Genomic DNA, 27730 nt, shown 5'->3' on the forward strand with positions numbered 1-27730 from the left:
GGTGCTCAGGATTCGACTCCACATTGATAACTCTAGCCACAAGGTTAAACACAGGTGATTGGCTGTCGATATCTTTCATTACCTCGTTCGAAGTAATGATGTGAAGTGATTTATCTTTCCGTAGGGTAGCACTCTTTTTTGTAGAGGCGGGCTCTCGGGGAGGCAAGGAGTTTAGTACAATTTTCCGACCCTGGAACATAAAGCTACACGAATTCGAACGTCCATGAAGTGTGACGTCCCTATCATATAACCAAGGTCTCCCTAAAATGACTTGACCTACGTCCATCGGAAGGCAGTCGCACCAGATCTCGTCTTTATAAGATAGGAATTGAATCGGTACAAGGCATCTTTCCGACACTGAGATGGATGTCTTATCTACCCAGGCTACCTTATATGGGTTGGGATGAGGGGTAGATTTCAGGCCGAGGCGGGAAACAACTCCAGACGCAATGGCGTTGATGCAACTCCCGCTATCAAATAGGATTTTGCATGTTTTATCATTGATCTTAAGAAACGTGTAAAATATGGAGGTTCTACGCCAATCTTGTTCGGTCTTGGTTTGAGCTAGAGTATACCGAACCACATGAAGCCTAGGATTTTGGTCATTCCGATCAGTGGGCTCATTTTGGGGTGCAGACTGGATAAACTCTAACCCGGTCTGTTCGTCTCCAAAGTCTTCTACAAAATCCTCGATGTTTGGTTCATAGACTTCTTCGACACATTCAGTCTCCTGGTTTCCTACTTCAAGTTCAGTCATTAGATAGGTCTTGGCATTACATTGGGACGCGATATGGCCAAACTTTTGGCACCTGAAACATTGGGTTTGGCTTCTAGAACGAGGATTGGGACCTAGTATGCCCTTTTCTTTATCATTTGAAGAGTTCTGGACAGGTATCGGGGATGTCCGAATCGGTGCTTGGCTAGGGCCGGGCTGGTTAGAAGGATTGGGAAGCTGCCTGGGTTATGGGAGGTAGTTTTGATTAGGTCGGGCCCCTGGGGCCATGGGTCGAGGGTCGGTATGCCTCACTACAGGGGCTTGTAAGAAACTATCTACATCTTGAGCCAACTGGTATGCTTGGCCAAGGGTGGTAATCTCTCGGAGGATTAATTCTTTCTGAATCTCCTGGCGGAGTCCTGCCCGAAACCTAGAAAGAGTAACAGTCTCCTCTTCGATTACACCGCACCTCATGTGAAACTCTTCAAATCGTGCAATGTAATCGGCGACGGTTAAAGTCCCTTGAGTTAGTTTCTGCCACCTATCCATAAGGCGTTGTCGGTAAGAGAATGGCAGATACTTTTCATTCAGTTTTTCTTTCATATCCTCCCAGGTAGTGATACGAGGAAGCCTTTGGGTCTCACGCATATGTTCAACGTTATGCCAGTACCAGTGAGCTTGCCCAATAAGCTTCATTTTAGCAAATCGTACTTTTCTATCTTCAGTCATATCGTACCACTCAAAATAATTATCCATGGCTGCTCTCCAATCAAGGTACACGCTCGGCTCTAATTGACCAGCAAATGTGGGGGCTTCTACTCGCACAGTACGAAGTAGTCGCTCATCAAGATCGCGCTGGTGATCAGGATGATGTTGGTTCCTAGGGGGATGGGGAAAAGCTGCCGGCGGTGTGGTCAAACCAAACTCGGGGTAAGCTGCGATTGGGGATGATGGTTCCGGAGGCCTAAGGTGTTGTATTTGAGCACGGATCTCACGTTTGAATTCGTCGTGATCAGCTCGTATTGCAGCTAATTGTTCCAGAATATCTTGTATGACTCTGGGGTCCATGGTGGATGAAGGAGTCTGGGAGTCAGTGAGGAGGTACTCTCTACCACTACGGGTGGGCATACAGGAACTACTCTAGTTGGTAATATGATATGCAATACTACTAATGAACCCTAATTGTCCAAAGGTAATGCAGGACAACCTACTGATGCAACCCACTAATGCAACCTACTATGAATTCGGAAATCAGCAAATTTTTACAAAAATAACTTAAAATTAAATATTACTAATTTGCACTTTGGTTATTTCAGAATTAAGGCAAGAAATTAGTCACTATAAGAAATTAGGTTGCAAACACGTATTACAGTCATTCAAAGTCCGAAAGTAATCTGATCTATGGATGTTAAGAACTATCCTGTCGCTAAGGTGTGCTAATTTAATATTTAGATTTTAAATGGTGGATAGAATGGGTGTGGTAGTAGATGTTCTGGGTTGTGCAGTTTGACAATAAAATAAGTTTCAAGATAGGGTTGTCATGCAAGAGAACTAGAACATATTTAGATAAACAAGCCCAAAGGAGGAAGAACCTATTACCTGTGGTGGATACAGCCAATCAGAATCATGTACTCGTGGGCTGGGGCGACGGTCGGGGCGCGGTGAGTCGGCTCGTCGGATGGCGTGAATCTGGTCGAGTTACAGCAACTGGGGAACCTGCTGAACCTGTCAACTTTGGGGTATACTGTATGGTGTGGCTAGCGGGCCTGTAAATGAGGGATGCTTGTGAGTTGACCCTTGAATCAGTGGCGGGCCCTGCAGTCAGTTGGGCCGCAGGTGCAACAGTGGATCGGGCGCAGGAATGGGGCGCGATGGAGCTCGAGTGAAAGATAACACACCACCCGAGTGGAGGAGATGGGCAGCGGCAAACGGCAAGCGGAGATGGGCGTAGCGGCGGGGCAGTCGGACCGTGAGAAGGAGAGGACGGCGGAAGGAGGGCGGCGGGCAGCCTGCGGAGTCGGCCGGTGGTGAGGAAAATGGGGGCGGAAGGAGGCCGTCGGCGTCAGCTCGGGCCCCGGCGGGATGGTGGCGTCGGCTCGGGCCCCGGCGGGATGGTGGTGTCGGTTCGGGCACCGGCGGCTCGGGCGGTGGACGACGGAGGAGAAGAGGATGGAACGGATCTCGGCGGCGGCAGGAGGTGGCACGGGCGGAGGCGGCAAAGGCGGAGCGACTGGTGGTGGCGCTGCAGGCTGAGCTCGGCGACGGCGGCGAAGAGGTGGCACGACGGCGGCGAGGGGAAAGGCGGAGCGGCTGGTGGTGGCGCTGCAGGTGGAGCTCGGCGACGGCGGCGAAGAAGACGGTGAAACCCTAGGGTTTCCCTTTCGGCAGAACAGAGGTTAGTTTTTTTTTTTTTTTTTTTCTTTTTTTTTTTTTGGTTAACCCTTTCGGGTTCGGATTATCGGATTCGGGTTTTTAGAACGCAACCCGCTCCGATACCCGTTAACGACCGCACGTGCAATTCACGTGCACGTTTTTTTTTTTTCTCCGGAACGGGTCCGGGCTAGTGGGGCGGGCTAACGGGTCTGATACTTACCCGTTAGTCTGTTCCCAACCTCCCGACCGTTTCGGGAGGGTTTCCCGACTCTCGCTGCGGCGGCCGCGGAAAGGAGGGATGGGCGGCGGCTGCGGATCGGCCGTAGGGGACGGCGACGGAGCTCGAAGCCGCGGCTCTGTGGTCGGCGGCGACAGGTGGCGGCCGATCACGGCGGCGGGCAGCTTCTTCCCGGATCGGGTGGAGGGCGTCCGAGGCTGTCATAGGGCGGTGGTGGGCGGCGGCGACGACCGAGGGATCAAGTCAGATGGACGCGAGGGGAATCTGGCGCAGGGACTGTGGCTGTGGCTCTTTCTTCTTTTTTTTTGCTCTGGTGAAAACACAGACCGAGAGAGAGGGGATCGGATGTGGGTGGCTGTCGATCTGGGCCTTCACAGACTCGGCAGTGATCTCTTTTTTTTTTTTGAACAGACTGACAGAGGAAGGGGGGGGGGGGCTGGTGAAAACCGAGAGAGAAAGGAAGAGAGGAAGATAGAGAGAGAAGGAGGGGAAACACTGGACCGTGGCTTTGGCAGCAGGGGCAAAACCAGCCTTGCTCTGATACCAAGTTGATGCCGGACCAAATTTAAATGGAGGCAGGAGAAGAGGAGAGGAGAAGGAGGAAGAAGAAGAGGAGAAGGAGAAGGGAGGAGAAGAGAAGAAGAGGGAAACGTGGGGAAAGAAATTCTTTAATTCTGCATTAAACCCTAATCAGCTTACAAGTTCCCTTTAAATAGGGCCTCATAAGAACAATTAAAATAAACCCCTTACATAAAATAATTCCCCACAAATAAGCCCTAAAATGAAAATAAGCCCAGAATAAAATAAACCACAAATAAATCCCTAAACACAAATAAACCCAGAAATAACAATAAGCAAATATGCAAATAAAATGGGGACCTAGTTGATGTCCCCATCAGAAATGGTCAAAATTTATGATTTTATTTATACTTTTTTGGGCTGCTCTCGTATGACCTTCAACTTGTCAACTTTTGGCTTTTTACAATATTGTTTACAGATTAGCCAATGGATTTGGGATGAGCACTAGAAATTGCAAGATGCCAGTTTGGATTGCTTATCTCATAATCTCAAGTCAGTGGAAACCCTAGAATTCGAAGGATGGAATGGCGAATTTCAAATTGCATGCTACTTGCTTAGAAATGCGGTAGTGGCGGAGAAGATGATAGTTTACGCTTCTCCGAACTCCAATCCTTGCATGGTTTTCTTGAATGGAGCATCATCAAACTCCTGTTATTTCCCTAGTCTGAGGCTTTTCTAAGGTAGAGGGCTCTGATTTATAAAGAATATCCTTGTAGTTAAGAAGAAGAGGGTAGTTAAGAAGAAAATCTCTCTTTTTTTTTCTTTCCATGGAGCCCCCAAGCTCATGCAATCTGTCCCAGTCTCCCTTCCTTATCCAACTTTTCTTCTCTTTTACCCACTCTTATATTTCACATGAAACAAGGGAAATTTAAATGGATCCTATCTAATGCATACAGTCCCTTTGAGCATCAAAACAGATAGATTTATGAGAAGGACTCAAAGTGCTAGGAGTAAAATGATAGACCCTTGTGTGGCTTGTGGTGACTATAACATCACCATCTTTGGTTGAGAAAAAAATGGAAAGGAAGATTGCACAGGAAATATGCAGGAATTAAATAATTTCACCAAGCATATGGAATTGATTGATTTATTATGAGGGAGATTCCTATTATTTTAACTCCTTGAAAGATTATGTTTGATGGATCTCAAAAAAAGAATGGTGGTGGTGCAGGAATCATTATTATATCACCGAATGGAATTAAAATTCAGATGGCTTTCCACTTAAATGAGGAATGCTCTATAATTGAGTATGTATCTCTAGTTATATTGGGTTGGAAATGTTGAAAGATTTGAAAGCCTCTAGCTTTGAAATTTTTGGAGATTCTCAATTGGTGGTTAAGTAAATTAATGGTCAATATAGGTACTCAAGTTGGAATCCAATATCTTATTTAACCATTATTAATTATTTATTTAAGGATTTTGGTTATGTAGTAATCTCACATATACCCAAGAATATAAATTAGGCAGCTCAAAAGCAGAGTTAGTCTTAAGGTCAAAGTTGCCAGAAGAAAAGAACGAAATGGTTAGAATCAATGTCTATTAAACCAGTACCGAGATTCATATTAGTCGGCGGGAAGGTCGGTAAGGTACCAGTTCGGTACCGTACTGATATATGATATGCTTGGACATGCCGACTTTGAACCAACACGTCTATTTTTTTTTGAAACTTTTCGAGTTTGATTAATTGGTAATCATTTTTTTTCAACTTTTTCAATAATTTTAAGTATAATTTGATATTTTTTTATATTTTTTTGATATTTTTATAATCCTGATATTAATTGAGCTATCACCTTTCTATTAGTCTCCTACTCTTGTTATCTCTTTCACCCCCAAAGCTCTTTCAACCCTCTTAAGAAAAGGAATCTATATGACATCATCACTTTGATCAACCCCAAATCCCAATCCAGTGGTTCATAATTATGATGAATAAATAACTTTTTAAAGAAAATTATGGATGAGTAACTTGAAAGAGAGGAAAATAGCTTTGTTTCACTAAATAGCATGGCCTAGTCCAAGTACAAACTCCATAAAAAAAATATCCCACTTGAAGAGAAATCTTTGGCCATCAAAATCAGCAATCTCCAATCTTCACCATAGCTACCATCTTCATGCATTATTCTCCATCCATCTGGGTCACTTTTTTATCAAATGGGAAAGCCTTCTGAAAAATTGATATTGCCAAGAGGCACAAACTTTTTCAATACGTCACATTGTACATGCACATATATTTTATCCACATGCATGCACATCATGGCATTCTAAGGAAACCGGATGAAATGAGCAATATGTCACGCCCTTTGCAAGATGAATTGCACTTTAGTTGTCATCAAGCACAATATTCTCTCTTGTTCCATTTCAAGCTGCCCAAGAAGTCCTCTTAACAAAATTATTACCATTGTAGCTTCTGCAAAGGCTACATACTTTGCTTCTATAGGAGACAATGCAGCAACATCTTGCAACCTCGACATCCAACTAATGACACCAGCACCTATATGAATACATAATCCATGGTAGACCCTTTAGGAAGGACCGATATGATCCGCATCAACATAGCCAACAACCTTCAAAGTAAAGCTTCCGAAGCACAAGATGAATCTTCGTGTTCCCTTCAAATATTGGAGGATCCACTTCACAGCTTGCCAATGCTGCCATCCGGTATTAAACATATATCTTATCATGCTCTTGGCCTTTTTTCATATGCATGCCTGAAATATTTATAGTTGCCCCTAGTTCTTTGTAGTATAATCCTTAGATATATCAAGCTTCAACCTTTTGATTTCATTTCGACTATTGCTAGTAATCGACATGTCATTCATACGAAGAAACAAAATAATGAATGTGCCGTATGCTAACCCTTTGTAGTAAACATAATGATCCGATACACATCTCAAACAACCTTCATCATACATGAAACCACCAAACTTCTTGTACCATTGTCTCAATTCTTACCTTAAACCATATAACTCCATCTTTAATTTGCATAGGATCAGCCTTGTCCACAAACCTTTCAAGTTAAGACAGTTTGAACACATTTTTTGAGACAATTGCATTAAAAAAAACATTTTTTTTATACTATTTAATTTTTAATATTTATTATACTTAAAAATTCAAAGTATTATTTTTGATATAAAATAATATAATTATTATTCTCTCATACTTGACAAATTTATCGATGTAGACTTGAGCACTTTGGTCCAATTTAGAGAAAAAATTACTTTTCTAATCAAAGAGTATTCTTCGAAGCCTTGAGGGTGACGACACTTGGACTCTATGATGGCACTAGTTGGTTCGCTCGGCTACCCCATTCAAAGCCACTTAATGGGTTCAAAAGGTAAATCCTAGAGGCTCCTTATTTGAACAACCCAATGTAGCTCGACAAGTTAATAAACAAGCCTTTAAAAACCCCTTACGAGCATATTAAATATGAAAAATTAAACTACGTAAAAAATATGGAAGAAGGCCAACATTTAATAGAATGATAATAAAAAAGAATAACAACGAAGACTCGCTTAGTGCTGCAAATGTGACCCACGAGCATGTGTAGATGATGATTCAAAGGGCCACAAACTCCGGTAAGGCCTTTAAGTGGGGTATAATAAATGAAAGCCTACCTGCATTAATCTATGCGTTGCCGTCCAGGATAAATAAATCAGAGTATGTTAATAATAAATAATATTAAAATAAATTATATATATATATTTTTAAGATTAGAGATAAAATATACTTACATCTAACAATCTGAATGCTTGTCCTCCTTTTTTTTTTTTTTTTTAGTCCAACACTTTAGCCCATTACTTAAGGGAATATTAATCAAACAGTTAACCTTAAATAGTACCCAAATGCCACATCATAAAAATAACCACAATAACCTTAATCGTCCCCACTTAAGAGCAAATTTGACCTAAGGTAAATCGTCTCACTAATGCTTTTAATTTAACGGGATGTAACGGTAGGTTTTACAAATTATTGGATATGAGCGTGGTAAATATAGATCTTAGGAAGATTTTTGTATTGTCACCAACAAAGAACTTGACAAAAGGGATGAACATTTGCAAGTCTAGAGAATATGCTAGCTAGTATGGTAAAATGATGGCCCTTCTCTGTTAGCGGCATAAACTTAAATTGTGATCAATAAATTAGATCTTCCAACCTGCCAATTGTTCATATATATTCCATTTAGCACATCCCTTTCTCAAATCTGCTTTCAAGGATTTGACCTTGATTTCTAAGCGATTTTGATCTCATGTGCACAGTAGGCCATAATGTTTGCTCAATCCTTCCAAGTAAAACTTTTGATCTTAGACTTCTGCTATGAATCCGGCCCTGCATTTGATGGTAAAATCTTGAGCAATGATGATAAGGATAGTGATGGTAATTGTCATGGCCATAAGATATGGTGATGGACCATGACCTTATCTTGATTTTAGCAAAACATATCTACATGCAGTTGTCAAAGGGTTTTTAAATGCATGCCATTTGAAATCCCAAAACTTGTTGAAGTATTAGAATCTCCTCTACTAGCCATATCTTTATTTGAGGCACCATTCCCATGAACATCTAAGTTCACCAATATATATATATATATAGCAATTGCTGCCAAAAACTCACCATAGTAGGGAAGGTGTTGACGTTGATATCCTAACCTCCACTACCTTGCTACGAGGAGTAGAAAGAAAAGTCCGCTTGTATTACGTAGGATACCTTATGGAATAGAATGATCAAGTCCTTTCCTTCGGCAGTACTTAAAGGGTCGCATATGACTCGGATTCCAAGTACTTTGTTGCTATTAGAAGAATATGGACTTTGAACTTTATTTTCTTATAAAAAAAAGTATATGAGAGGAAAAGTAATAAATGATGGAAACAAAATATTTATTAAATTAGTTGTAAAGTATTTGTGAATAAATCATAAAATCAGTGAGAACTTTCCGGTCGAGAAAAAAATGAGAATAATTCAAGATTTTTTTTTCAATAATTTGGAGAACATTGTAACTATTAACATGGCAAATTTTCTTTTTTTCTGAAGTCCATGAACTCTGATTATTAGCCTTCTCGATTAGTTCGAATAGGAAATGAGATCCCACAACTATTAATTTTTGTTGACCAAGAAAATGATGCTCAAGTATATGTGTATTGAGTATTCGATAGTAAATAAACAAAATATGTATAAAATTATTGATGGCCAAAAACTTCAAAAAAAAAAAATGGTGTCATATGATCAACGTTTAGCACTTGGTTTGTTTTCCAATGGTAGAAGCATTGGTGGCAAGTACCGGCAACCGTGCAATTAAAGCTAAGTAAGTCAATGTCAATAAAATTCAAGTCAATATTTTGAATCTTACTCAAAGCTAACATGACTCCTTCAAGCATCACCATAATGGAGAAGTGCAGCGTACTTCAGAGGGTACGTAGGTTGAAGATATGCTAAGCTTGGCTTTTTACAAGTCAGCAGCATTTCTTACAGTAAACACAGGCTAAGAGCAGTGACAGTCCTATGCTTTTATCAGCATAAATGGCGACTTGTACCAGGAAATCTAGAGCAAAATTGGACTCAAGAGATTGAATTTGACAACCAGGCCTCTGAATGAATACAGAACATTTTTATGGCCAATCATCCCGTTGTTATCCATGAAAATGATGCAACTTTCGAAAATTCTCCATTATGATGAATTAAATCACTTCTTATTCCAGTCATGCGTTTACCTTAGCCATACTGTTCTTTACATCATCAATTTGTTCAACAAGCTATCATTAGGTTACGATAGGTATCAATGGGTGGCAACCAGATAGGGTCAAGTCAGATACAGATTGGGTTAGATACAGATTAGGTCAAAAATCTATCAACATGTACCCAACCTGCTTATTGAATAAGTCAAAAAATTTAGATATAAACCCGACCATTTTATTAAATAAGTAATCCAACCCAACCACAATATGTGTTGAAATAAGTTGAAACGAGTTAAATAGGTTAAGCATTGCTGCATCTCTAGTAGCATTCGGGAGACGCCGGTTCACCGACTGCGGAAAATATACAATTTTCCTCATTTGTTAATTGGTCGTAAAGATCTAAATTAATGGAAACTCAAAAACCATATAGAAGAAAGGAGGGAAAAAAATAAAACAATAAACAATAAAACAAACACCCTTGGAAATTACACTCCTAAAATGAACCAGAGAACAAGATCACAAAGCAAGTATCTATACAACTTCAAACCAAGGGCCTCTTTTCTTCTTCTTGTTCTCGAGATCCTTGCTGCTGCTGCTGCTGTTTGAATTTAGGAGGAATAGGGTCTTTGTATTCTGGAAGAAGTTTCAAGATGATCCCCATGGAGATCAGTAAAAGTCCGGTGCTGTGCTGCCCCGTCAATGGCTTTGTGAATATCAGATAAGATAGCAGTAGTGTGACTGCCTTCCTCGCTGTAGTTACCTAACAAAACATGAACACAGGAAAGACTTAATATGTGAATCATGTTTCCGAATTCAGCTGCACTGATACTACAAGATGTCAAAAGAGACACTAAAAATACTGAAATGTACCATTGCAGTAGTTGCTGCCCCAAAAATTGCAATGAGGGAGAGCACAGAGATCTGACCGACAAAGGTGGCCATTGCTTCGAACACCAGCACAGCATAGACATATAGATGCTGCATCCATTAACAATGAGAAGAGACTCTCATCAGACTGATAGTGTCCAGCTTTAAATCTTCAATTACAAGCGATCCAAATCAAGCTAGTATTATTCAGCGAAAAAACTACAAAATGTTTCCCTTTGAGTATAAATATAGTACACAAACACAGACACATGGTTGAGATAGCACTTTGATGTACAGACACAAAGAAAAAATGTGATGAACAGTGTTGATAAGGTGATGATGCATGAGTGGAAAGCCGATAACTACATGTCACTTTCACCAGTTTAATAAGCCAACGACTCATAACTACATGAATGGACCCAAATTGTTTTCCTTCCATGCCCTACTAGTTGCTTTTTTTCTGATAGTGAGAGAGGGAGACCCACCCGCACTTTAATCACACGGGTCCATAATTTTTTCGAATGCACGATCCAAGAAATTAGACCTAGAATATCTGGTTGCTAAGCAAGCCCCAATTCATACTAGTTGCATTATTATTGATTCGGAAGACAGAGAACATGCTGTATAAGTGATATTTGTATGGTTTCTTAACTTTGATTTCTGTTGGTTGTTAAAAGTATTTGTAGGTTTAACGGGCATCTGACATTCACTAGATCACCCATTTCTTTTTGCACAATGTAATGACTCAATGGATTCCTAAAGCTCGACAGCCCACAGAAAGGCCTAACTCTTCAGCCTTTGAATTCACTAGTTTTTTTTTGGTTGTAATAATTAATTAGATTCTTAAAGATCTTACAACATTTGGTAACCCAAAACTAAGAATTAACAAGAATGCTCTTGCAACGTGGGCAATACTATAATTTCTTATAAATTTCACCAAAAGAATGAATAACTTCTCTATTTATTTGTTCAGCAATTGTTCCAAAAAAACAGAGAAAGAAAGAAAGAAAGCAGAATAATTCACCTGGTAGCAAGAATTCCAGGCTTTGAATAGCTCCCCAGTTAAAAGCATGGGTGGGATCAAGAAAGGTAGGCCAACAACTGTAGAGCAGAAGAGCATTTCCATCTAGAATATAAAGTTTCACAGTTTTCATATGAACATTTCAGAGTACAAACAAAGCAGCTAGTAAAAGACCACATGCATGCCAATAAATAACAGAGGATAGGAGAAAAGAAGGCAAATGCGAATCACCTGGGTGGTTTCAGGATTCATGGTAAAGATAGCCTCCTGGAGATTACCAAGAAATGAGTCCATAACAAGAGCACCAGATACCATCACCACGCCAATGACGCTAAAGTTGGGTGATGTTTGGGCATCAGCCAAGGTGAAGATGATGAGTCCCAGGACAAGAAGCACTGCAGAAATGTATTCATGCACTGGATATTTACGCCGAAGACCAGGAATGAAGGCCCCCATTATCATCACTGGTAGTACCTACACCATGTTGCTAAAAGTTATCACATGAAAATTTATCAAGAAAACCTAAGAACACATTGCTTTTAATCCTCCAATGCATTTCGAATACCGCTAAATCTCAGAAGAATCAAATTTTTAAGAACATAATGGCATCAACAAGGTTCTGATTTTTTTTTAAAGGAACGGTCTGAGATCATTATCACACATACTGCATTAACTGATCAAACATATGCAAGTAAACAAAATTCAGTGCTAACTAGAAAGCTAAAATGGATTGGGCAAAAAATGAAGCTAATGGGAATGGAAAGGAATTGCAGACTGAACCTTCGTTGATTTGAACATCAGCTGAGCCGGGTAGTTCAAGAAGGCAAGGGACCCCTTTGTGAGGCCATGCGATCCCATGAGAACCGCCGACAGCTTGATATAGGTCTTCCATGGGTTCACCATCTGCTTCATGGTAAAGCCCTGCAGGCGTATGAGTCCCAAGTAGACAAACCCCTGCACAAAGGTGAAGTACCATCCATAGCTGCAAATCACAGCAACTTCTGTTAAAATTAAGCACAAAATCTAAAACCAAAAGACAAGAATAAGACAAAAGCCATGAGGTCAGAGTGTAGCACCTGAATTGCAAACGGTTGTAGACATATTCCTGAACCATGGGAACAAGAAAACAAAGCAGATTAGGTGTAAGTGTCATATCATCATATCCTTCACAACACAAAGAAAACATTGTACATTGCCAAGAAGCAGGAGTGCACAAAAAAGCTTCTTTCAAAGAAGTAATCAAGAAAAAGGAAAAATATAAGAAAAGATAGAGGGGGAAACGATAAGGATTCAGATATTGAAACTTTTCGGCTCTTTAAGTTGGAACCAATAAAAGGAAAAATTGACAGAGGAGAAGACAATAGAACAAGAAAACAAGAAGAGATTATAGGCTAATTATCAAAAAATGGACGAAATAAATCAAGAAAAACGGAGTGAAAAACTTAATTACGAAAAAAATTATTGGCTCATGCATGTAGAAGAAAATACCTACAAGAGGATTCTTATAATAAGCAGTATAAAAATTGGAACTTTCCAACTGCATTCATGGAACAAAACCTATATAGACCACACACACACATACACACACACAGAGATCAACACCCATGGGTAAAAGAAAAGCAATAAAAGAGCCCAGGTGAAGAGGGAGAAGGGCCACGAACGTTAACAAATCCGAGGCTCATGCATGTAAGAATCAAAACTCGTAAAAGAATTCCGATTAAAACCAGGAGCAAAGGAGAAAAACTGAGCCTTTGTAGATCATAAGCAAGAGCAACGGATAAAAAAGTCGAATCTTTTCAGCACCACACATGGAAGCAAGCCTATAGCAACAATAAGACAGAGTCAGATACCTCACAAATGCCATTGACCAAGTAGCCAAAGAAAAACCCAGAGGAGCATATGAGGAACTGCTGCCACTTTGGCCTTTCTGTCAGTGATATCCCAAACAGAGCCCTCCCCTGCTCCTCTCCCTTCATCTCTCCTTCTCCCCCTCTTTCACAACAAACACAACAACAAGCTCAGAGTTCAAAACACTAAAGCAACAAACGCCAAAGAGAAAAAGGATTGCTCCATAGACGAAGAAAAGGATCCCCCCGGTATCTATTCATTTCAAAATTCCAAACCTCAAAGGAGGAAAGATGAAACTCATACAAGATGCCGACCACCTTTCTCCCTGCTCCTCTCTATAAACACATCTCTCTCTCTCTCTCTCTCTCTCTCTCTCCGAGTATTATATTTGGCACTTCTCTTTCGATCTCTTTACCTCCTCTGCCGGCGTTTTCACTTCTTTCCCCTGTTCTCTCTATTCCCTGCTCCTGTGAGAGAGAGAGAGAGAGAGACGGGGAAAGGAAGGTGGCGAGAAATTTAGAAAGAGAAAGAGAAGAGATTTTCTCAGCCGATACACGCGTCTAATACGAGCATATCGAGATCCTATCCTCATCTTATAAAGCCCAAATCCTGCACGAAAAGGCCTAGTTACCGACGTGGCGAGACCGGCTTCACGGTGATAACGTGATTGATGTGATCGGCGTTTCGTTGGTAAAAATACTTGGGCCTCGGAGCTTTCCCAGCTAGCTGTTGCTACGCGTCGATTTCTCTGGTTCCGCGCAGATGCCATAGAGGCTATAAGACAAGGACCCCTTAGGGACGCCCGCCTCACCGCCGTTCGATACGCCTGGACGGTCCTGATCTCCGTTAGGATCTCGGAACAGGAATCTGGTTTCAGTCCATGGGAGCCGACCGTAATTCACGATCTCTTCCGTTGGTTTAGTGGGCCTCAGATCGAACGGATGGGATTATTTCTGGGCGTTGTTTAAGTGGGCCGGCACGAGATAACCGTGCGAGAGAGACGGGAACCGGTGGAGGCGCCACCCTGTCCCCATTTTATTGGGCGATAACTCCGGAGAATCGTATCGTATCGTATCGTATCGTATCGGGGGAGGCGCGTCGGGAAATGGGGAAGCCGGGGCGGGGGTTGGGAAGCGCCACGTGGGGAATGGCGCAGGTGTAATTCGGCGGTTCATGCTTTTATCATTCTTCGCACCGATAAAAGCTGTAGAGACCCCAATTTCAACCCACTTAGCAGCCCATCTTCGAAAGTGGGACCCACAGGCGCCCAATTGGTTGTCCTGTGGGGCCCATGGGGTTACGATTGGGTGATGGCCTAATTTGCCTCTTTTGAGAGATCTTGTTTTTTACCGGGGCATGCGAAGCGATGTCAGTTAATATTTTTATAACAATATTTAGATTAGCTTAAACGTAACGGTTTATATTTGGAAATCCAGGAGGATTTACTACCGTTTTGAATTATAACCTACCAGTTATAGCCAGCACGCGTTTTTGTAAAAAGTAAATAATTAATAGTAACTAATACAATATGAGGGCTAGGGGTAACTTTTTTATGCAAGAGCGGCTCACACACTATGTGTATGAATGCAATTAACAAAATAAAAAAATAGAGCACTACATAATGGTCTTGTAATATACCCATTTCCAACCCAAACAAAACCACCAGAGTGATGGGCCGCATACCAGTTAGCCACCGCGTTGGCCTCCCCAAATACATGGGAAGCTTGGTGGGAGTCGCGCTTCTCTATCAACCTACGAATCTCATGAATTATGAGATGCCCACTTCAAAATCTATGCAGATGGATGAATGAAAATGTTCAAAATGTTTTGAGACTTATAAAGAGTGCGATCTAACGGCCAATATTGTGGAAGAATATTAATCGCTCTTTCATGCAACCCGAACATAACTATCAATGCATGGTCTTAAAAAGTTAAAGGGGGTAAGAAAGAAGAATTATGGGTAGAGAGAAAGTATGGATGGTCAAAAATGTCTCGCATATAAATAAGTTACTACAATTCGCATTATAAAGTAAAATAGATGAATAAATGCTAGATCGATAGCATCATTTTAATCTTAATTCTTTCTATAATTTTCACATAACTTATTTTGAGTTGGCAAGATGCAGTGCGGCAATGAATTAGGGGGGAACAATGCATAGAGTTTCATAATAATTTCTTTTGCTTCATGTCTTATATTTCTTAGTAATGTTTATATACTTGATGTAATACCATGTGTTTGTTGTACTTAAACTTTTTTCAAGTCTGTCCTGCTTGCATATGTTAACCTCTTTTTTTTTTGTCATTTTATAGCATGTACCAATTGAGAGGCTTCATAGAGGTTGCTAGCAAAAAGCCAACTGGAATGATAATGGTGCCTTGGAAAAAGTCGATTTTCATCTTTTTTTATAAAAAGATTATGCCCTTAATAGTGGCTCTTTTTAAATCTAGTTGGATAGAATAGAATAAATAAAGTATACTATAGGAAAATAATGCACGGAAAGAATAATAGACAGCAATGGTGCCAAGAAGTCTATATTTTAACATTTTGGTATAGAAAGGTTCAAGATAATTATAAAAGAAACTAATGGCTTAAGATATTTTGGTGTGACAAGGCCTTGTTACTTGAAGGTGACCTGTCTACCACCTCATAACACAAACACCTAACTATCATTCAATACTAATATATTTTAAGTGAAGTACTAACATTATTGGGCTACACCATGATTAGGTTAATGATTTAATGTTTGTCATACAGAATTTTTTGGGTTATAAGAAAAGTACCAATTTACATATAATTAGATTGAGATTGAACAAGAATCTGAAAAATTATGGTCCCCTTATGCAGCATTTCTGTAATAGAAACACTTATTAATTACTCAGATATCAAAATAAAATAATAATAATAATAATACGAGACTTCTTGTTTGATTTTGGATAAGATTGCAAATAAGTTAGGTCGAGACATGGCCTGACCAAGTGCTGATGTGCTTAGGCTTCATCTGACCCAAGTTTTGAGACCAGTTCATTTTGGGTCGAAACGATAACCAATTTGAAAACTCTCGTCAGATATGGATGATATATTCTCTTACTTGACTTGGACTCCACATGACCGTGCTAACTAGGTCTAAAACGATTGAAACATTAGATGACTAGATCTAACTTGAGCCAACCTAAACTAGTCCTAGTCAATCTTAATCTAAAGGTATGACTTTAAATTTCTTAAAGTTACATCGATTCCCCTTTACCGTATTTATGTTTCTAGGTTGGACGAGAAAGCTGTAAGGCTGCAAATAGATCAGGTTAACCCGTGACACGACCCAATCCATTTTGAAGAACCCGTGGGGTCGGATCGGGTTCTAATATCGAACCCGTTCTATTTTTAGATCGAATTTGGATTTACTACATTCACATTCGATCCGAACAATCCATATGTAAAATATTAAAATATTACTATAAATAATAATTCTAAGCTAGTTCCAAGTTAGATGCCTGTTTTTATGGTTACCATTTATTACACATGATGTAATAAATGCTTAGAAGGCAAGTATAGGGGCATTCAAGACTCATTTATTATACCTATTTTGCTTCTTCTAAGTTTCTTGTTCGGAAATTTTTCGGCTCTAACTCTTCTCCCCTCTTTTCTATTTATAACCCTTCTTCCAACTCTCCACCTCGCGAGAAGAGAAGTCGAGATCGAGAGAAAAATAAGTCTGGCACCTCCTCCTCTGCCAACTCTCCTTTTTGCTCTTCCTCCGCCGCCTCTCCCCTGCCGGCACCGCTGACATCCCCCTGGGCTCCACTCTCACCCCCTCCAACTCCTCCTCTTGGACCTTCGAGAACCGAACCTTCTCCCTCAACTTCGTCTCCAACCTCGAGAACCTCTCCCTCTTCCTCGCGGCCATCCGCGTCTGGACCACCATCGGCAGCGACAACGCCCCCACCGCGGTTGACTCTGCCGCCTCACTCCAGCTTCGCTCCGACGACGACCTCTGCCTAACTAATGGCTCCGACTCCGTCGTCTCTCAATCCAACACCTCCGGCAAGGACATCACAGCCGCTTCCCTTAGTGAGATCGGCAACCTCGTCCTCAAAAATGGCGGTGGCCCCGCCGTCTGGCAAAGCTTCAACAATTCCTCCAACCACCCGCTTCACCAGCTTCCGAATTTTTTTGAGTTAGGACCGAATTATATGAACCCGACCCGGCCCGAATGGCCCATTGGGTTTGATGTGGACTCGATCTGACCCGACTTGATTTTTTATTGGATCATATCTGGATCCAAAATTTTGGACTCGAATAATAAATCAGATCGGGTCGAGATCACTCAGAATTTGGTCTGATTCGACTCATTTACACTCCTAGCTATTTGCCTATAGGCCACAGGTCCACATGATAGTTTTCTTCTGATACTCATAGTAGAAATCCATATTAAGATTTTATTTGGCATCGCAATTACTTTTTTAAAAAAAAAATAAAAACAGGAACTATGTTTCTAACTATGGAAATATATTTGGTAGTAGTCACTACTTTTTTTAATTTTTAACAACGGAACTAGAAAAATATATTTCTTAAATAGGACCAAAGATGGTGGCGACGGAAGAACAAATGCTTGGGGATGCACTCAGTCTCGGCAAAGTTGGCAACTATTGTACAGGGGGCGATCGGAGGATGTGCGGACTAGGTCGAGAAAGAAGCAGAAGAGGGAGCGGAGGATACGGGTAATAAGACTAGAGATGGGCACTGAGCCGGGCCGTGGGCGGCCCGGCACGGCACGAAGCGGGCCGTGCCGGGCACGGCCCGCCAGCTACAGTGCCGGGCCGTGCCTGGCACGGCCCCTTTGAGAGGGCCGTGCTGGGCTAGAGGGTCCTGGCCAGCGGGCCGTGCCTGGCACGGCCCGCTTCGGGCCTGGGCCGGCACGGCCCGGTCTAGGCCCGCGGGCACGGCACGGCCCATAAGGGCCTGGGCCGGGCTGGCACGCGGGCCTGGCACGGTCCGGGCCTGGGCCCGGCTCGGCCCGATAAAAATTAATGCTTCATAAATTTTTTTAATAAATTAATAAATATTGAACACTAAGAATTTATGATTTATGAATATAAAGCCACCTTAATGGTGGGGGGTTTGGCATAGACCCCTACCAGTTTATTAATTTAAATCAAAATGGTACATGAAGGGAGGTTTGGACCTTGGTCTGACCTCTAGAATACAATAAGAAACTAAGAAAGGGCCGAGGTTTGGACCTTGGTCTGACCTCCAGAATACAATAAAAATATACAATTATAAAAAATTAAGAAATCTTACTAATCATCAGTGATTCAGTGAATCAGTATTCACTCTTCAGTCTTCAGTCTTCAGTAGTGTTTGTATCATCATCATCAGAGGATGTTGTATTATGTGCACCTTTATCTTGAAGTCTTGCCTCAGCATCCAGCCAATCCTTGAAGCAGAGAAGCATCTCCACCGTTTCGCCCGTCATCCTACTTCTCTTTTCGTCAAGAACACGCCGACCTGCACTAAAAGCGGATTCCAATGCTACCGTGGACATCGGCACAGCTAAAATATCGCGTGCAATTGCAGACATAACAGGATATTGATTTCTAACACTCTTCCACCAAGATAATACATCTAGATTCTCTATTTGATTTTCATCATATGCAGAATGAAGATCATTTCGTAAATAAAATTCTAGTTCACTACTTAAAGATGAAGAAGATGAAGAGGAACTTGAAGCATGTGTGTGTCTTCTCTGTGCAATGAATGAAAAAATAGATGACGAACGAGAACTACTAGAAGGAGAAATAGAGGTTTGTATTTGTGTTCTAGATCCACGAATTTTTTCATCATATATAGCATAAATATCATAAAGAAGTTTTTTTACCTCATCTTTAGCAGATTCAGCATCTTGATTCATATTTTCAGAGTATGCATCAAGTAAAATTAGCACGCCATTTAATTTAACTCTAGGATCAAATACAGCAGCTAAGTTATGCATAGGACATATCCTGTCCCAATACTCATTCCATTTAGATTCCATTAGGTCAATAATAGGCATTAAAACATCATCATATCTATGTTCTGCAAATTTTTGACTAATTATATATGCTTGTTGTAAAAATGAACATGAAGTAGGGTAATAAATACCAGAAAGAACATTGGTAGCATTATAAAAACTAAGCAAAAAATCTTCCAAAATTTTTCCTTTATTCCAATCAGTTTTAGTCAATGTAAATCCTAATCCACGATCATTAATATATGCACTTAATAAATTTTTATATGGGTATGCATCATGTATCATGCTATATGTGGAGTTCCAACGAGTAATTACATCAAGTTTAAATTTTTTAAAACGTTTACCATGATTTATGCATAATTCCTTAAATTCTTGAAGTCTTGATCTAGAAGCATGAATAAAAGAAACTGCATTTCTAATTTTTGAAATCACATCTTGAATCATGCCCATGCCAGCTTGAACAGAAAGATTTAAGATATGACATGCACATCTAATATGCAGTAAATTTCCATCTAATATGGGATGCAATGAGTCTTTTAATAATACAACAGCAGAATTATTATTAGATGCATTATCAAAAGTAATAGACATAATTTTATCATTAATATTATATGAACATGCAGTTTGATAAATTATATTTGAAATTTGTTGCCCAGAATGTGGAAAATCAAAAGCACGAAAAGCAAGAATACGTTTATTTAATTGCCAATCATTATCAATATAATGAGCAGTAATGGCAATAAAACAATTACTACCTACAGATGCTGACCAAATATCAGAAGTTAATGAAATTTTTACATTTAAAGTAGAAAGTGTTTCAATTAAATTTTGTTTCATTGCTAAAAAATTGGTCATAGCTACTCTTCTAAATGTACGCCTACTAGTTCTTTTGTAAGCAGGTTGTAGGTTTAATTGAACATATTCTTCAAAATTAAAAGATTCACATAAACTAAAAGGTAATTCATCCTTAACTATCCATTTTACAAGTGCTTTTCTTTGATTTTCATGATTATATGCAAAATTACCTACAAGTAATCCCCCTTGTATATTAAGGGTACTTTGAGTTTGAGCATGAGAATCATGCATCCTATGACTCTCTTGATGTCTTTTTAAATGCCCTGTTCCCCCACTACTACTACAACTATAAAGTTTGGCACATTTTTTACATTTAGCTTTCCAGACTCCCTCAACCATAACTCTATCAAATTCATTCCATACAGTACTAGTCCTCTTACGAGAAGAGGTTTGACCTTCACTCGGTTCACCAGTTCTAGAGGAACTAGGAACAGGGGGTTGGGGATTAGTTTCTTCTCCCTCAGAAACAGGAATGCCAAACTGACTGTCCTCAAAAGATGACATATCTCTGATTAATTCAAAAAATAAAAACTAACCGCAAGGAGGAATTGAGTAGAGGGTCGGAGGGCAGAGGCAGAGCCGAGATTCCGAGCTTCCTCTTGTGCTCTCAACAGAAGCGACCTTCTCTTCTCAACAGGAACCTCCTCTTGTGTAGCACTTGAACAAACTAAAAATTAAATTGCTAGAAGAGCACTTTAGAAGAGAGAAATAATAGCAGTAGAGAAGGAGAGAATGAGAGGTTTGGTGTGGTGAGAATGAGGAAGGAATGGGCTATTTATAGAAGCCCAAAAAAAAATTTTCCCAAAATACCCCTCAATTCAGCCGTTATTGGACTGTTGGGAGGGGTAAAAGGGTCATTTTCACGAAAATAGCCGTTGGAAACGGCTATTTTCCTCCTCCTCTCCAGACGGGCCGTGCCTGGCACGGCCCGTCTGGAGCCGTTACGGGCCGTGCCAGGCACGGCCCGTTTGGAGACGTTGCAGGCACGGCCCGTTTGCGCCCGTTACGGGCCGTGCCTGGCACGGCCCGTGGCGTGCCGTGCCCGGCCCGGCCCACCAATAGAGGGGCCTGGGGCCGGGCCGGGCTGGCCTTCCGTGCTGGACGGGCCGTGCCAGGCACGGCCCGTTTAGTCTTTGGGCCCGGGGGGCCTGGGCCGGGCCGGCCCGGTACGGCCCGTTGCCCACCTCTAAATAAGACCGTGGGCAATGTGGTGACGAGATCGGAGATCACCAAGGATGTCAAAAGGAGTCGGAAAATAAGTTGAATAGACTGGTAGTTGGGACGCCGAAGGGGGGGGGGGGGGGGGGGGTGTATTGGTGCGCACGGGGAAGAAAAGGCCACTTTCAAAAAAAAAAAAAGAATCAATTTTTCACTTATATTTTTTAAAAAAATAATAGAAACAAGCCAATCAAATATTTTTATACATCAGATTCTGTGTTTCTACTTAAAAAAAAATTAAAAAATAAATGATACCAGGCCCTAATACTTTTGTTTTTAATTATTTTATTTGTTATGGCTCAAAACCATAAAAAAAAGGTTCATTTATTTGCTAGTCGGTGTAGTTTGTAATGCTAGGTAAGTTGAAAGTTCAATCATCTCAAGGATATTATCACTATCTTAATTTGTGGAAATTTGGGTGCTTGCTTCTGCGATATGTCCAATGAGACATCCTACACCCCTATACCGCATGCAGGAATTTGGGAGTTTGTCTGAATAGATAAAATGGAGCAAGAGACGACAATAATTCAGAGTTCTCCAATAGATAATTGTGTTGTGTAAACAAGCAAATAAACAGTGCAAATTTCTCCATCAAAACACCATCGTTCTGTGTTGATTCAAGTAATGTATGTGGTGAGGCTTTACAAGTTACAACCAGAGGCTTATCCTAATCCCACACATACAACACACAAAAGAAATTTATTATAATTCAAGCTCTTCGGATTCTCATGGGCATCTAAATACGACATAATATGTGGTGCCATTAAACAATGTGGCCTGTTGGGGGAAAAGTGTCGCCGCATCCTCGGCCGAGCGCACTCCTCTGAGCAGGAGCCGGCCGAGCGCGCGCCTTCGAGCAGGGACCGGCCGAGCGCCTCCCTCCGAGCGGGAACCACCCGAGCGCGTTCCTCCGAGCGGGAGCCGGCTGAGCGCATTCCTCCGAGCGGGAGCCGGCTGAGCGCATTCCTCCGAGCAGGAGCCGGCTGAGCGTGTTCCTCTGAGGAGGGGCCAGCCGAGCGGACCCTCTGGGCAGGGTCCGACCTAGCGATACTTAGCCTGGCCAATCCAAGAACGCCCAAACCATATCCTAAGGCCACGTCCTCCCACAGCTTAGTCGGGAGATTACGTGTTGACTTCACCAACAATCGATGTATACGAGTCGTGCAGACTCCCGGTTTACTCAACAATCAAAGCGCATGGCATTCGCAGGCCCTCCGCTTACTCAACAATTAAGGCGTATGGCTTCCATCGCCTACGGACACCCAGCCTTTCACGGCAAATTCACATGCCCATAAATGACGGCGTGGCTCCATGACGACTTGGGCTCCGGCCTAATCTCCTGCGATGATGGCATTGACTTACATGATCGAGCATTAAAAAGACTGATCGTACGGCAGACTCTATCACATCACAGGCGAACTAGCCCTCCCTATAAAAGGAGTACTTCTCCACTGAAAGGGGGGACTCTCTCTCTCTCGGGCTCTAATTTCTCTCTCTTCATCTCTCTCGGTCCATCTTTCTCCACATACTGCCCCTGTGCTGACTTAGGCATCGAAGGGCCGGTGCCGGAGAGCCCGGCCACCGGCTTCTTGCAGGTCTCCAGGAAGACGCCACTCGCTGACGGACTGCCACCCACCGCTTAGGCGGCGGAGCCTCCCCCTTCCGGCCGACGGTCGCCCCCGGGTCCAATTTCCAGCAACAGTTGGCGCTAGAGGAAGGGCCCGAGTCGCGACCATGAAGCTGAGAAGCAAGGAAGCTTCCAATGCCTCCCGACGTCCTCCACCTAGCCCCGAACATTCCGCCCAGAACTCGCCACCTCCGGCCGATTCGACTCCCCAAGTTCGGCCGGAGCAGCTTGACGCCCTGGTGCAGCAGGTTCAGGCCTTGGCTGCCGCTATCCAAGGACTGCAACCTAGGGGCGTCCCGACGGCACCACTCCCTCCGGCCCCAGTTCAACCGGCGCCCCCTGTGATTGGGCCGCCCCTCCCAAGCCAAGATCACCGTATTCCGACCTCCCCCTGGGGGGAACACCCGGTGAGGGGTCCTGGAGACTGGCCGCAACCGTCAGAAGCCGAGTCAGTCCCAGGGCAACTGGCGCCGGGGCGAACCGCTGCGGCGGTCCCTCCGAGTGATGAGCTCGACAAGAAAGTCGAGAACCTGGAGCGTCAGATTGAGGCGCTCCGTGGCAGGAAGACAGGACGCGATGGTGACTTCGAGTTCACCACGAGGTCCCCCTTCTCTCAGCAAATTGAAGAAGAGCCGGTCCAGCCAAGGTTCAAGATGCCTCAGGTGGAGCCCTACAACGGCAGGACCGACCCCCTCGACCATCTGGAAAGCTACCGGGCCTTAATGGCCCTGCAAGGAGCCTCGGAGGCTCTACTTTGTAAGGCCTTTCCAGCGACACTTCGAAGAGCAGCCCGGCTCTGGTTTACTGGGCTAAAGCCTAGCACCGTTTCCTCCTTCGAACAGCTCGGCAGGCAGTTCGCCAGCACTTTTGCTGCCAGCCGACCTCAGCGGCGGACCTCCGACTCCCTCCTCGATATAAAACAAAAGGAGGGAGAGTCTCTCAGGGAGTACCTGGACCGTTTCACTGCTGCAACATGGGAAGTCCGGGATCTTGACCAGTCAATTGCCATGTCAGCACTGAAGACGGGGGCCCGGTCTTATAGATTCCTCTTCTCCATCGAGAAGAACTTCCCCGCTGACCTCACAGAGATGTTGGTTCGGGCGCGAAAGTACGCAAAGGCCGAGGAAGCGGTGGCTTCCAGGCGAAGCGGGGCCGAGCAGACCTCTAAGAAGCAGAAAAGGCGTCGCGAGGACCGAGGCCGCCCCAGAAGCCCGTCCCCGCGCCGAGCCGAGAACCCGCCTCGTCTGAGGCACCTGCCCCGGCTGCAAGGACTGCCTCGGCAAAGGTCCCCTTCTCGCCCGAGGCCGCCACAACGGCCCCGCACACCCAACGGGAGGTACGAAAATTACACTCCCCTCACCGCTCCCCGGACCGAGATCCTCATGGAGATCGAGGGTCGGGACTACTTCCGACCCCCGCCCCCAAGGCGGGATCCCGGAGCCTGGCGTAACCCCCGGAAGTACTGCCGCTTCCACCGGGATCACGGTCATGACACGGAGGAATGCTTCCAGCTCCGGGACGAGATTGAAGCACTCATTCGCCGAGGAGTGCTCGACCGGTTCGTGCGAAACCGGCCCGCGGGAAGGCTAGTGAGAATCCCCCGCAGCCCGAAGATCCAAATGCTAACAGGCCCATCGCCGGTACCATCAACACCATCCGAGGCGGGGCCTCGGCTGAAGAAGCTTCAGAGGAAGAAACCACCCCGAAGCGCTTGCGCGCCTCGGAGGCCATCTCCTTCTCAGACGAGGACCTGAAGGGAGTTGAAATTCCCCATGACGACGCTGTGGTCGTCTTTATGGTTGTGAACAAATTTGATGTAAAACGTGTTTTGATTGATAATGGAAGCTCGGCGAACGTTTTGTATTTTGATGCCTATTCCAGAATGGGGATGACGGGAAAGCAGCTGCGGAGGATGAACGCCCCGCTGGTCGGCTTCACTGGGGATTCGGTCCCAGTAGAGGGCGAGGTTGCCCTCCTGGTCACAGTCGGGCTCGCCCCCCGAGAAAGCACCGTGAAGATGGATTTCCTCGTGGTGCGCCTGCCCTCAGCTTATAATGCCATCCTCGGGCGACCGGGACTCAACGCTCTCCGAGCCATAGTCTCGACCCGCCACTTGCTCATGCGATTTCCCACCAGCCAAGGGGTCGGCGAAGTTCGTGGGGACCAAACGATAGCCAGGCGGTGCTACATGGCGACTCATGAGGCAAATCAGCCGGCCGAGGCGTCGATTTCAACAACAGACAAGTCCTCGGCCGAGACCCTGGAGGCACGGGTCGGCCCTCAGAAGAATCGGGTAGAGCCTGGTGAGATGCTCATTCAAATTCCCTTGCAAGAAAATTCCCCCGAACTAACCGTGCAGGTCGGCTCCGGCCTTGACACCCGTGAGAGGGATCGCCTCGTCAGCTTCCTGCGGAGCAACATGGATGTCTTCGCCTGGTCGCCTGCAGATATGCCAGGGATAGACCCTGAAGTCGCGATCCACCGGCTCCAGGTGAAGCCCTGCAAGCCCGTGCGGCGAAAGAAGCGAAGCGCCGCCCCAGAGCGACAACGAGCGATCGCCGAGGAAGTCGACAAACTCCTCAAGGCCGGCTTCATCCGGGAGATATCCTATCCAGAGTGGCTCGCCAACGTGGTCCTCGTCAGAAAAGCCGGCGGGAAATGGCGCATGTGCGTGGACTACACCGACCTGAACAAGGCCTGCCCAAAAGACAGCTTCCCACTTTCCAGCATCGATCAGCTCGTGGACTCCACCTCGGGACACGAGCTGTTGACATTTATGGATGCCTTCTCCGGATACAACCAGATCCGGATGGCACCGGAGGACGAGAAAAAGACGGCCTTCATCACCGACGGGGGTACCTATTGCTACAAGGTGATGCCCTTCGGCTTAAAGAATGCTGGAGCAACTTATCAGAGGCTGGTCAGCCGGATATTCAAAGACCAGCTAGGCCGAAACATGGAGGTCTATGTTGATGATATGCTGGTGAAAAGTCAGATAGCACAAGATCACGTAGCCGACCTCAGTGAAGCATTCTCTACACTTCGGAGGTACCGGATGAAGCTTAATCCAGCTAAATGTGTGTTCGGAGTCACCTCGGGCAAGTTCCTTGGCTTCGTAATCACACAGCGGGGAATCGAAGCCAATCCCGAGAAGATCCGAGCACTCCAGGAAATGATGCCTCCGAGGACAATCAAGGAAGTGCAGCGGCTTACGGGCCGAGTTGCAGCTCTCGGAAGGTTCGTCTTCCGATCGGCCGAGCGCTGCCTTCCGTTCTTTGCGGCCCTCAAGAAGTCGAAGGACTTCCTATGGTCGGTCGAATGTCAGCAAGCCTTCGAGGAGCTCAAACGCCTTCTCGCCTCTCCCCCGCTGCTCACGAAGCCTCAGCAGGGCGAGCTCCTCTACTTGTACCTGGCTGTCTCCCCCGTAGCAGTGAGCTCAGTCCTGGTTCGGGAGGAGAGCAAGCTCCAAAAGCCGGTATATTACACGAGCCGGGTCTTAAGGGACGCCGAGACCCGGTACTCCAAGCTAGAAAAGACCGCTTATGCCCTGGTCGTCACAGCTCGAAGGCTCCGGCCATATTTTCAAGCTCACACAGTGGCAGTGCTGACCGATCAACCGGTGAAGCAGATCCTGCAGCGATCAGATCGCGCCGGTCGGATCACGAAGTGGGCCATCGAACTCGGAGAATTCGACATCGAGTACCGACCCAGGCCAGCGATCAAGGCACAGGCACTCGCCGACTTCATAGTCGAGTGCACAGTGCCGGACGAGCCCGAAGCCAAAGCAGCCCCAGTGGAGCAAACCCCGGGTCCGATCTGGACTTTACATGTCGATGGCTCCTCGAACTCGGGGGGTAGCGGAGCGGGCCTAATCCTCACCAGTCCAGATGGAGTGGTCGCCGAGCAGGCCCTACGCTTCGAGTTCCCCGCCTCCAACAATGCGGCGGAGTACGAAGCTCTCATCGCCGGGCTCAAACTGGCCGGCGAGCTGGGAGTAAGGGACCTAAAGGTCTTTAGTGATTCCCAGCTGATCGTGAATCAAGTCCTGGGTGATTTTGAAGCCAAAGAACCCACGATGCAGGAGTATCTCCGAAAAGTGCGGGATCTCACCTCGACCCTGGGCTCCTTCCACATCCAACACATTGCCCGGACGGAGAACCTCCGAGCGGATCAACTATCAAAGTTGGCGTCCTCCCGCATGAGCGAGCTCCCGAAAGCAGCAGCGCTGGAGTACCTCCAAATACCCAGCACAGAAGAACCCGAGCCGGCTCTCTGCATTGAAATTGAACCGAGCTGGATGGACGAGCTCATCAGCTACTCGCGGGATGAAGTCCTCCCCAGCGACGAACGCGAGGCTCGCCGAGTCAAGCGCTTGGCTACCCGGTACACATTGTACGAAGGTAAACTCTATCGGAGATCTTTCACCTCTCTCCTCCTCAGGTGCCTCCGCCCGTCCGAGGCGGATTATGCAATGCGCGAAGTCCACGAGGGGATTTGTGGAAGCCATATGGGGGGACGAGCATTGGCGCACAAGATTCTGCGCCAAGGATACTACTGGCCGACGCTCCAGAAGGATACCCTGGACTTCGTCCAGAGGTGCGACCGGTGTCAAAGGAACGCCAACATCCAACGACGACCCTCGGCCTTGCTGACCTCGATCAGTTCCCCCTGGCCATTTGCCCAGTGGGGGATTGACATCTTGGGACCGTTCCCTTTGG

General features: G+C 44.6%; 1 protein-coding gene across 1 annotated transcript; it reads right to left on the reverse strand.

Annotated features, from left to right (window-relative positions):
• Nucleotides 1-9843: 9843 nt before the first annotated feature.
• LOC103720881 (UDP-galactose/UDP-glucose transporter 4) lies at nucleotides 9844-13778 on the reverse strand. Its single transcript, XM_008810833.5, has 7 exons — nucleotides 13310-13778; nucleotides 12536-12564; nucleotides 12240-12441; nucleotides 11691-11933; nucleotides 11463-11564; nucleotides 10442-10549; nucleotides 9844-10331 (listed from the first exon to the last, which is right to left on the reverse strand). Exons 1-7 carry the CDS (start codon nucleotides 13433-13435, stop codon nucleotides 10113-10115), a joined length of 1029 nt encoding a protein of 342 aa, XP_008809055.3. The 5' UTR covers nucleotides 13436-13778; the 3' UTR covers nucleotides 9844-10112.
• Nucleotides 13779-27730: the final 13952 nt, after the last annotated feature.

This window comes from Phoenix dactylifera, chromosome 16 (genome assembly GCF_051530095.1).
Source record: "Phoenix dactylifera cultivar Ajwa chromosome 16, Ajwa_hap1_PhDact_Kaust_v1.1, whole genome shotgun sequence".
In the NCBI taxonomy this organism is placed as follows: domain Eukaryota; kingdom Viridiplantae; phylum Streptophyta; class Magnoliopsida; order Arecales; family Arecaceae; genus Phoenix; species Phoenix dactylifera.